We start from the raw sequence: 11,556 nt of genomic DNA, 5'->3' as shown, positions 1-11,556 counted from the left end.
CAAAGAATAGGACATACCTAACGGGACATTTAGGAGTCAATATGGACATTACGAGTTCACGATCATGTCCTTCGATCTGACCAACGTTCCTGACTCTGGGTATTCAAGGATTTCTTTGACTTGTTTGTGATTGCCTTCATTAATAATATACTTATCTACTCTAAGACCGAATAAGAGCACAAGGACCACGTAAGGAAGGTACTATCAAGGTTAAGGGCTCATAAGTTGTTTACCAAATACTAGCGTCAGTTTTGGCTTTCCTTGAGCACATCGTGTCTAGAGAATATTTTTCTCCAAAATTGTGTAATTCCAACCCAATGTCACGTGAGAGTAGACCTAGGACCTAGAAGGCACTGCCACGAGGCCATCCAACAACGCTGATGGAAGTTACTGATCGTGTGGGTAAAGGAAAAGTAAAGAGCTATTCAATCATGCTTTGAATTTTAGAAGCTGCGCTAAAACTCAAGAACAAGGCTTCGATTTTCTAGGTATCGAACATACTATCTTTGGGCTTACAGAGCACCGGACACCTAAAGAACTTATACCACCATCGTTTACCCAAGAGTATAGCCAAGTCAAATTGGATGATAGACCCTCTAGAGATAGAACGATGAACTTAAGACCTATGCATTAACTCAAAGAGTATAGCCAAGTCAAATTGGTTGAACTTTAGGCAATGCACAACCATGACCCCAAGTTTAATAGGATGTTAGATTATGACTATGTCACAGGGGATGTAGGAGAATGCAGTGTCGATAGACGTCAAATCCAAATTTCGAAACCTAGACATAGATTTTATCAAATTCATATTGTTAGTACCAATCACATGACCTAGCTGTTTATCTAGGATAGTATATTAGGTTCGGTATTTAAAGGTTTATATTATGTGTGGAAAATGATGTAGGTTGGCTTATTAGATTCACAATCTTTGGACTTGTCTGGAAAGGGACGAGTTTTACTGCATTTTCGTAACTTTTTCATGTCAGTCCACGTCGCACTTCCATGTTTCATATAATTTAGAAATTAGGTCATGACATATCTGATCTCGACCGGAAAACTCTTTAATATATTTGGTTTTAGGAAAACTCTCTGTTATATAACGACCCTATTTTTCTATTTAGAGTTGTTACCACATATATGATGTGACTTTTTTATGTAAAAATATTCATTTAAAATAATTTATAAAACCATATCACCGACGAGTTGGCAATAAAATCCTTACCACAAAACTCAAAATAAACCATGTGAAATATAAATAAATAAAAGAAAAGATAAAAATGAAGCCCCTATCTAACCTAAGAGCTACTAAATAAATAAAATGCAACTATCCTAACACAAGTTTCATGGTTTTTCATTACAACGCAACGCTGCTGTCACCTATGTAGGCCTTGAATTTACCAAAAATATAAGAATAGCATAAGCCTTGAGTATTTTAAGAAATACTTAGTAAGTGACCACACTATTGGGGTCGGGGAATGCAAACACATACAGAATGATGTGACCTATCATTTAAAACCGTCTCCTCTTAGACGACTTTCTATTTAGGATAAATTGGATGTGTAGTACTTTTCTACACACGACCCACATGTGCGAGCATGAGCCCACCTGGCAGGCTCGCACACCCACTAGACCTGATGGTTGGGCTACCTTCTCTGGGCTATTGTTGGACATCCGGAGGGAATAGTGATCGTCGTTGCCTCATGATAAACATGAAGATCATTTCAATTTCATAGTGTACGCGTTCGTACCCATTATACAACTTAAGTATTTTGATGCACATGGACATACAATTATACATTAGGTCCCTCATATTTTCTATTGTAATAAAGCATGCAAGACAACCCCATTCTTTCCTCACATAGTACACTCGGCAATATGTGTACATAAACTCTTATAAAATTTCATTTATAACATAAATTTCAAATCATGGCATAGGGATTTTGCATCATAAATTTCCTTATTTCAAAACATATCATAACATGTCATAGCATATCATGTCCTAACATAACATAGCGTAGTACATCTAATAGCATAACTTATCGTAACATAACATGACATTTCATTTATACCATAATGTTATTTGACATATCATATGACGACACATATCAAGCAAATCACACATATGACACGTGCAGGGCCATTGGTCACGTGTTATCATACATAAAACAATTCTTCCAACCAAATTGATAGTAGAGTCACTTACTTGGTTGGCCTAGGTCGAAGGTACTACGACTCTTTAATGCTAGCTTAGGGCTGCTCTCTAAAATTTAATTTTACTTAATAGTCCCACCATCATAAATTAGAATTATAATATGAAAATTAACTCACTTAATTTTGCATTAGTTAAAAGGTAGTCATACTAAGCTTAAAATGTTTTCGAAGAGTTGAAATTAGTTGAGAAGGGTCCAAGCGTATCAGACCCAAGTTGGATAAGTCGAAATATCGACTTGGAACCATGAAAAAATGCATTCTCTGACTGGCTTTGAACTGCTCGAGTGGGATGAAAGGAAGACCAATGAAACCTCCCTTTTACCGTGGAGTCCAACTCCCTATTTTCTCAACGTCTCAACTTTCATTTTTTTTCAAAATTTATTTAGGTTATTACATGTTATGGGATTGAAATTGATCGTCTTATTAGCTTTCTTTGTTTACAGGTACGTTCTTCCAAAGGTTATTTTTAAAGGGTACCCGAAGACTCGTATTTAAGTAACGATCTTGATCAGTAGGTGTGTAATATCACAATTTGAGTTTAATACCAAATAAAAACAAAGAGAAAAACGAGTAAGATTTCAAACGAGTAAAACATAATTTAGTTAAAAAAAACATTCACAACCACACATGGACCTTTCCCTTAATGGAATCAACATCATACAAAAACTCTAAAGAGATAAAGTTAAAAAAAAAAAAAAAAACAAAACCATGTGACAATGCAATCAAATTTAATGAATTTGATAACTTAGAAACAAATAAAATTAATTGCATTGTGGTCCTTCCACACCATTTCATTTCTCAACCAAATTAAGGGCAGTGCCCTAAAAAGACAGAGGAACCTCCAACGCTAAGGACAAAGTTTAGGGCACCTGCCCTATGCACATGCCAATCCCCATTCTAATTATTATTATTATTTTTTGTATAATATAATCTTCAATATTTTTAATTACATTATGATATAATGTTTTTTTATTTAGGGATTGATGCCCCCACCATATATTAATGGATTGATATCAAAATAAATCTTTATAATAAGCTCTCCCACCAAAAATGGATACAATTATGTCAAAATTATGGATGGAGTTAATGAAATAAATACAAATCTTTATAATATTCTAAATATTTGTTCATAAATATATTGAAATAGTAAGGTCGTTGAGGAGGATTTTAATGTGTATTATTTTGAGTAATAACTAGAAAACATTAATTGTTGATGAATGGTCTATTATGTTTTTATGTTTTTATATATATATATATATATATATAAAGAAAATGGGTTTTTTAGGGCGTTCATATGACCCGATAACCCAATTAACCCAGTCTACCCAACCTGAACTATAAAGATTGAGTTGGGTTAGATTTGGTTCGATTTGGGTTTTATTGAATTTTTTAAAAATAAAAAATTCAGGTCGGGTTAGCTGGTCTAGTCAATTTAACTAATTTAAAGATAGGGTAACAACAACCCTGTTACTAATGTTATTGATGTTTTGTGACTTGTGAATGTTTGATATCTGTGTTTTATGAAATTTTAGTTATTAATGTAACTTGTAAGGTAGATAAGTATGATATTTTTAAATAATTAAAAAAATTATAAAAATTCGATAACCCAACCTAACTGAAACAGATAAATAGAAGGTTGGGTTGTAAACTTTATTTGGGTTGGTCGGATTATCAACTCAACCAACTCGAAATTTTGGGTTGGTGGAAAAGATTTTCCGGACCTAACCTATCAACCTCGAATACAATTAATAACGTCGATAACAAAAGAATAAACATAAGAACGAAGATTCAAAGTTTCGATACCCGAGAAAAAAAAAAAAGGGTAATAAAAGGTATGAATAGGTGTAAAAGGACAAAAAACACAGACCATTCATTTCTATGTGTCTCTCAAAATCCTTAAAAGGGTTGGCGTTTTGGATCTGAAACTTCACTGTTGTCCATACAAATCTCTCTCTCTCTCTATGTCTGTGTGTCTGTCTGTGTTCGATGTTTGAGATTTCGGGGATTACTATGTTGGTTTGAGAGGCTGAAGCTGCCAGCATGATCTGAAGGAAATGGGTTGTTAAGGGTTCAGATCATCTTGCAGCTTCAATCACTCATTCACCAACAAATTCATCAACTTAGGGTTTTCATTTCTTCATTTCAGGTACACATCATGTTCTATCAATTCCCATTTATAAACCTAATTCTATACGTTCATCTTTTGTTTGTACTGTATGTGAAATCTCACATTCGTTGGAGAGGAGAACGAAGCATTGTGTGGAAACCTCTTCCTAGCAGACACGTTTTAAAAACTTTGAGGAAAAACTCGAAAAAGAAAGTCCAAAAAAGACAACATGTCTGCTGTTAGTGGTGAATTTGAGTTATTACTATTTATTCCGTTGGTGGGTCTAAAGTAATTATTGGTGGATTCAAATGGTAGTTAAGCTATTTGTTTCAATGGATGATTTCCAACTGAACCTTGTTTCTTTGCTACTAGATGTATGAACCTAAACCTAAACCTGAACCCGTGTTTTAATGGTCGTCCTTGAATAGTTGTCACGTCTCTGAAGAAAGCGTGAGACATGAAATTGAAGTCAATATCATACATAAACCTCTCGAGCTTATTTGATATTGAATTCAAGTTTAAGACATCAGAAACTGAACTCGTGCTTCAATTGCTCTTGAATAGTTTTCATGTCTCTCCGAAGATTCGTGAAATGGAAGTCCATATAAATCATTTTGTTAATTCTATATAATTTCATTGGTACTAAATTCAAGTTTAAAATTACTAAATTTGAACTCGTTCGTGCTTCAATTACTCTGAAATAGTTTTCACATCTCTTAAACAAATGTTTGATTGTATGATTGTAGAGGAGAACAAATCATTCCTTATAAGAGTGTGAAAACTTCTCTCTAGTAGACACGTTAAAAAACTTTGAGAAGAATCCCGAAAGAGAAATCCCTAAGAGGACAATATCAACACTAGCGGTAGGCTTAGACTGTTACACAATATAATCCTCCTTACCTCTCCCGAGCTTATTTGATATGAGATTCATGTTTAAGATGTCTGAACCAGAACCCGTACTTCAATTACTCTTGATTAGCTTTTAATGTAACGAGAAAATACGAGATATATGAAATGGAAGTCAATGCGGTCTTTTCTCTCTATAGAAGTTGTTTTCACACATTTAAACCACGCATGTTTTGTCTAAATTGTCCAAATCAAATTAGTTCGTAAATTCTAAACCTTTAGTCTTATAACGTTCGTCTAATTTATGTTTGAATACAATTTTGACCCGGTCAACATTTTACTAAACTCATGGATATTTCATAAACAAATTTGAATTTTGTGTCGTAAAAGTCATGTCTTAAGCTCGATAAACACACCGTTTAGAAACTAAACTTGTAATTTAAGTTTATTGTTTTGTATTTTTTTTTAAAAAAATGAAAATAGAAACTATATTAATTAATTAAGGTATATGGTACTTTGTAATTGGACAATTTGTTTTTAATAATTGTCGTTCACATGTCAAATAAAGCTGAAGAATTTAAAATGTCGAGATGAGATGTCGATGTCGGGGTCGATGCCAACATCGATATCAATATTGATAGATGTCTATATTTCCAAATTTAAATTTGTTGTTCTATATGTGTTTTAATTTAAAAATCCAAATTAAAAAATTTCGAGATTTTAAATTTTCTCACACTCGAACAAAGCTAAAAAAATACAGACCCGATCATTGAAACTTTGGCTTTATAAATGATAAATGTATCAAACCGTCTTTAATATTTTAGTTAATTTTTAATTCATCGTCAACTTAAATATAGTTCAATGATTTAAAATATAAAATTAGCATTTAAAATATTAATAGCCAAATTATAAATAAATAAAAAAATCAGGGGTAATTTAGTAATTTTGTGGACATATTTGATTTTTCCTGGAAATGAGGGCTCATTTTATACCCTAACTAATTTTGCAGAAACCTTTTCTCTTCCCTTTCTAATGGTGTGGGGCCCTACAAAGGGAAAGAGAGATGGTACCAACCGGCAAAGCTCCGATCGGCGGTTACGGCGTCTGCGAGCGGCTGGAGCAGGCTCTCCGAGATTGCCACAAGCGACTACCAGAAGGTCCGGCGCGGCGGTCGGGCTGCGGGCACCTGAACCGATCTTTTGCGGAGTGCTTGGTGGCGACGGTGTGCCCTAACGAAGCGGAGGCGGTGCGAACACTCTGCTCTAGCGGCGGAACCGCTCTGAAGAGATCGCAATGCGAACAAGCTAAGTTTTCGTTCTCTTTATGTCTCTCTTCTCTCCAATTGTGAAATCATTCTAGATCCCTGAATTGAACGCCGTGGGAGATTGAAACGGGAATCGGCGAAGCTTTTTGAATTGAGATTTTGTAGATCGTAATAATGTTCTTTTGATGTTCATAATAATGTAATTGACGTAATTATAGATGTAAATCGATCAGAAGTTGAGTTGTTGATGCAATTTGACGCTAACTTACAAATTTGGTTACATGATTTACAGAAAATTGAAGTTTGTTCTTGATTTCTGGGTTAGAATTAGTCCAATAGGTTTGTCCATCCATTATAAGATTATTATGAAATTTATTGACAAGGAACTATATTTATTATGGATCATATTTGCTTCAAAATTCAATTTCTTTTCTTTTGATTTGGTTGATCTGTTTGAAAGTTTTGTTGGGAACAAAAATTATTTGAAAACATGTTTTTAATTGTATTCTTGTTTAGTTCTTTTTTTTTTTTTTTTTTTTTTTTTTTATAATTAAAATCCTACATTATATCCTTGACATTAAAAAAAGATCAATATGAATTAAACTTACCGCGCCAGCAGTCAAATTGTGATACTCGAGTAAATGAGAGGTACATGAATAAATCAAAGATCACGGCTGAATAAGAGCCATCAAGAAAAACTTAAAAGAATTGAAAGTTATCCTTATAAACAAAAACAAAATGCGTCTTTCTTTTTTATGGCTCAATCATAGGACATAAAAAACTCTGTTGAACGGTGGAGATTTTCTTCACTCTAAGAAACGAAAAACATGTAATTTGACTGTCACAGGAGATCACAGGAGATTATCAAGGTAGGTGTCGAATTTAGATTCTGAATTCTAGACATGAAGTAATCTAGAGATTCGAAATCCTGGACATAGAGTAAATCTAGAGATTCTAAATCCTGGACATAGAGTAAATCTAGAGATTCTAAATCCTGGACATGGAGTAAATCCAGAGATTATGAATCCTGGACATGGAGTAAATCCAGAGATTATGAATCCTGGGCATAGAGTAAATCTAGAGATTATGAATCCTGGACATGGAGTAAATCAGAAGGACATGGAGTAAATCAGAAGGACATGGAGTAAATCAGAAGGACATGGAGTAAATCTAGAGATTCTGAATCCTGGACAGGTGTCGAATCTATAAATTCTGAATCCTATGGAGTAAATCTAGAGATTCTGAATCCTATGGAGTAAATCTAGAGATTCTGAATCCTGGACTCTGAATCCTGGACAGGTGTCGAATCTATAAATTCTGAATCCTATGGAGTAAATCCAGAGATTCTGAATCCTGGACAGGTGTCGAATCTATAAATTCTGAACTCTGGACATGGAGTAAATCTAGAGATTCTGAATCCTAGAGTAAATCTAGAGATTCTAAATCCTAGAGTAAATCTAGAGATTCTGAATCTGGGACATGAAGTAAATCTAGATTCTGAATCATCTGTGCCATTGAACAAAATTTATTTCTATTTTTAAAATTATTTGTGTTATATGTTAGTAGCATATTAAAAACACAATTCACGAATATGTATTGACAACAATTCAAATGTAATTTTATTGTATTTCAAATAAGTTCAACTTAGACTGAAACCAGGTTACAAAGTAACAAACACAAGCACACCAAATCTCTTCATAAGAGTTGACACAACAAATCTCGTAGTGGCTAAACTATTTCTACTTCTTCTACGAGATTGTAAGCTCAAACCTTTCGTCTTACGTGTGATGTCGTATTATCAAAAAACGCAGAACTCGAAACATACCTATCTTTTATGTTTAATCTCTACCATAAAATACAAGCACACAAATTCTTTGTAACAGATGGCATTTACAATGCAAAACTATGAGGAAAATCTATGCCTATCATGAGGAGAAGTATAATCAATATTGGGGCCAAGAGGAATGATGCCAAATGGATTGATTTGAGGATGGCTTCCATAATAATGCTTCTTTATGTGTTCCATATGAACAGAGCTGCTTACCCCTTTAGTTTGGTATATATCCTTGGTGTAATTGAACAGATTTGGATACTCTCGTAGCAGTTTCTTATTACATTTGAAGTGAACTGCATAAACCTAAACAAAAAAGAAAGAAATATTGATCAGTGAAGTCGAAAAATTAAACACGTTCTTAACAGGTTCGGTTGATGTCATTACCTCGTCGAATCTTATGATGGTGACAAACAGCCGAACGTCTGCTTCAGACAGTGTGTTCCCACAGAGGTAACGTTGCTTGGAAAGTATGTCCTCACATCTGTCCAGAGCTTCATACAACTCTTTCACAGCCTGTATAAGGATGTTTCATCAGTATCTATGTCTCCAGTTTGTGGATTTTAGTAACGGTGTTCATCCTCCGGGTTGGATTCAATCAGGGGACATTTTCAATTCAAGATAAGTATTTGACTTGTAAATTCGGCCAACTTAAATGGTTCCGAGTAGCTGCTCGATCTAACTCATTATAAATAAAATAAGACTTTGAATTAACAAATCGTTGGGAATGTTTCGGAGTACAAAAGTATCTACAAGAAATGCATAAGTAACTATCATAAGAAAAATTAATATATTTGCGTTGGATCAATTCAATCACAACTTATTTAAACCCAGAACAATCTTACTGTAACATCTTAAGCCCACGGCTAGCCGATATTGTTTTCTTTGGGCTTTCCCTTTCAGACTTCCCCTTAAAGGTTTTTAAAATAGCAGGAGAGGTTTCCACACCCTTAAAAAGAATGTTTCGTTCTCCTCTCCAATTGATGTGGGATCTCACAATCCACCTCCTTCGAGGGTCTAGCGAGCAAGGGTCCAGCGTCCTCACTGGCACTCGTTCCCTTCTCCAATTGGTGTGGGACCCCAAATCCACCCCTTTGGGGCCCAACGTCCTTGCTGGAACACCGTCTCGTGTCCACTCCCCTTCGGGGCTCAGCTTCCTCACTGGCACATCGCCCAGTATCTGGCTCTGATACCATTTATAACAGACCAAGCCTACTACTAGCAGATATTATCCTCTTTAGGCATTCCCTTTCGGGCTTCCCCTCAAGGTTTTTAAAACGTGTCGGGAAGGGAGAGGTTTCCACACCCTTATAAAGAATGCTTCGTTCTCCTCTCCAACTGATGTGGTATCTCGCAATCCGCCCCCTTTGGGGCCCAGCCTTATAAAGAATGCTTTGTTCTTCTCTCCAACCGACCTGGGATCTCACAATCTACCCCTTCGGTCTAGCCTTATAAAGAATGCTTTGTTCTCTCGTCTAGATTGATTGGGTTTACAGAAATTCAGATTTTATTTTTACACTCTAAATTGTCAGCTGCTATACTGAATTGCTTACCTGGTCATAAGGCTGTTGCATCCTTGCAAAACCACACTTATAGACACCGTTGTTAATGGCGTCGTATATCCATCCATTAGTCTCGTCAATTTGGGCTTGCAAGTGAGGAGGATACAGATCTAGAGCTGGATTCTCTGCTATATCATTGAATTCAGTATTAAGCATACGAATTATCTCTGAGCTCTCATTGTTAACAATGGTTTTCAGTTTCTTGTCCCATAGAACCTGTCACGAAGAACACACTAAGAGGACTGCATAACATTGAAACATCTACTTATAAGCTCAAATTACATTCATAGCCATGGCTGAAACTTACAGGAACTGTGTACTTTCCAGTGTAATTTGAACTAGCAAGTTCATACAGATCTCTTACACTTTTAGCTCCATTCAATTGGTCAGGTTCAGCCCCAGGCTCCTCTGTATCAGAACCAGGAAAAACCCATCCCCTATGATCATCAGTGTCCTTGGTTCTTTCCCAAATTGGTTTGACTGACTGAGCAAGAAACAGTTTGAGGCAAAGAAGAGCAATATTGTTTCTCAGTAAAAACATCATGGATTCATTTAGCTATGGAAATAAAATATCTACCGAGAAACTGATCGCCTTTTCGAGTCCTTTGATCTTCAAATATGCAAGGCATCTGGAAGCCCAAGGACAAGCATATGAAATGTAAAGATGATATCTCCCTGATTCTGCTGGAAATTGGGAGGATTGATCTCGTGAAATCAAATTGCGAAATGTCGAAGCTGTTCTTATAAAAGCGCCAGTTGTAGACATTTCATCAAGGGCCGATCGTGCCATTTTGCAGAAAAACCTGAAGGAAATCTCCACAATTATATTTGTAAACTGAGAGAATGGAAATCGAAGTGCATAAAACCTAGGGACAAAATCACTCATCACTAGATCTCAGCTCAACTGTTCAAGAGCAAATCAATCACTCAAAATTTTCAAATTCATGACCATTTTCCTTCTGTTATCGTCGATCTCATTCGGATCCAACACAAGAAAACTAGAAATGATCACACTAGAAAGTCGAAATCAACGTAAAATGGACCGACCAGATCAACCAAGAGAGAGAAATCAATGCGCTAATCCAACAAAACAAATACGTGATATTAATCACTAAATCGGCGATCATACTTTAGAAGATAACAATCAAATCACGCAAACAAGCGACAGCCGCCGGGCGAATGATTGAAAAGGTCAAATTCAGAGAAATCACTTCAAAACGACGATCTTAGAAACATGAGGAATTGAAAAGATAAGAATAACCAGAGAGTTAAGGATCACCTTAGAGATGTAAAACAGTGATTTGAAAGACGAAGAGGACGAAGAGGACGAAGAGGACGAAGAGTTCTTTGAGGCGATGGGAGTGCAGAAAGCATTCAGAAAGCTAAGAGTCGATCACCTTTACTTTCGTTTTTCTCTTCCTTTTGTCTATTTCTTGGCTTTCTTTTAAATTTATTTATTTATTTATTTTTATTTAAACTAAATTAATAAAAAAAATGATTTTAAAATTTTCAAAATTTTAATAATATCCTTACCCACTACAAAATAAATAAATAAAATAAAATGTAACAGCTAGTTTTTTTTTTTTTTTTTTTTTTTTTTTTAATAAATAAAAAATGGTTAATATTTACTTTAGAAATATATTTAAATAATTATTTAAAAAATACTTTTGGTCTTCATAAAAAAAAAAAGTTTTTACCGACGAAAATTATTTATCTTTGAATAATGTACAATAAT

The 11,556-nt window shown here is 34.9% G+C and overlaps 2 protein-coding genes across 2 annotated transcripts; one reads left to right on the top strand and one right to left on the bottom strand.

The window, feature by feature from the left end:
- The first annotated feature begins 4,142 nt into the window (after positions 1-4,142).
- On the top strand, positions 4,143-6,681 carry LOC111802182 (uncharacterized). Its single transcript, XM_023686449.2, has 2 exons — positions 4,143-4,357; positions 6,174-6,681. The coding sequence occupies exon 2, from the start codon at positions 6,228-6,230 to the stop codon at positions 6,510-6,512; it is 285 nt and encodes a 94-aa protein (XP_023542217.2). The 5' UTR covers positions 4,143-4,357; positions 6,174-6,227; the 3' UTR covers positions 6,513-6,681.
- Positions 6,682-8,024: 1,343 nt separating this feature from the next.
- Positions 8,025-11,256, bottom strand: LOC111802388 (Glutathione S-transferase family protein). The gene is made up of 6 exons (XM_023686734.2): positions 11,101-11,256; positions 10,399-10,624; positions 10,129-10,305; positions 9,813-10,037; positions 8,647-8,775; positions 8,025-8,565 (listed from the first exon to the last, which is right to left on the bottom strand). Exons 1-6 carry the CDS (start codon positions 11,193-11,195, stop codon positions 8,332-8,334), a joined length of 1,086 nt encoding a protein of 361 aa, XP_023542502.2. The 5' UTR covers positions 11,196-11,256; the 3' UTR covers positions 8,025-8,331.
- Positions 11,257-11,556: the final 300 nt, after the last annotated feature.

Source organism: Cucurbita pepo, chromosome 9 (genome assembly GCF_057944985.1).
Source record: "Cucurbita pepo subsp. pepo isolate OVF chromosome 9, ASM5794498v1, whole genome shotgun sequence".
In the NCBI taxonomy this organism is placed as follows: Eukaryota; Viridiplantae; Streptophyta; class Magnoliopsida; order Cucurbitales; family Cucurbitaceae; genus Cucurbita; species Cucurbita pepo.
Note: the sequence above shows the minus strand (reverse complement) of the source record. Positions and strands in the feature narration are given on the sequence as shown.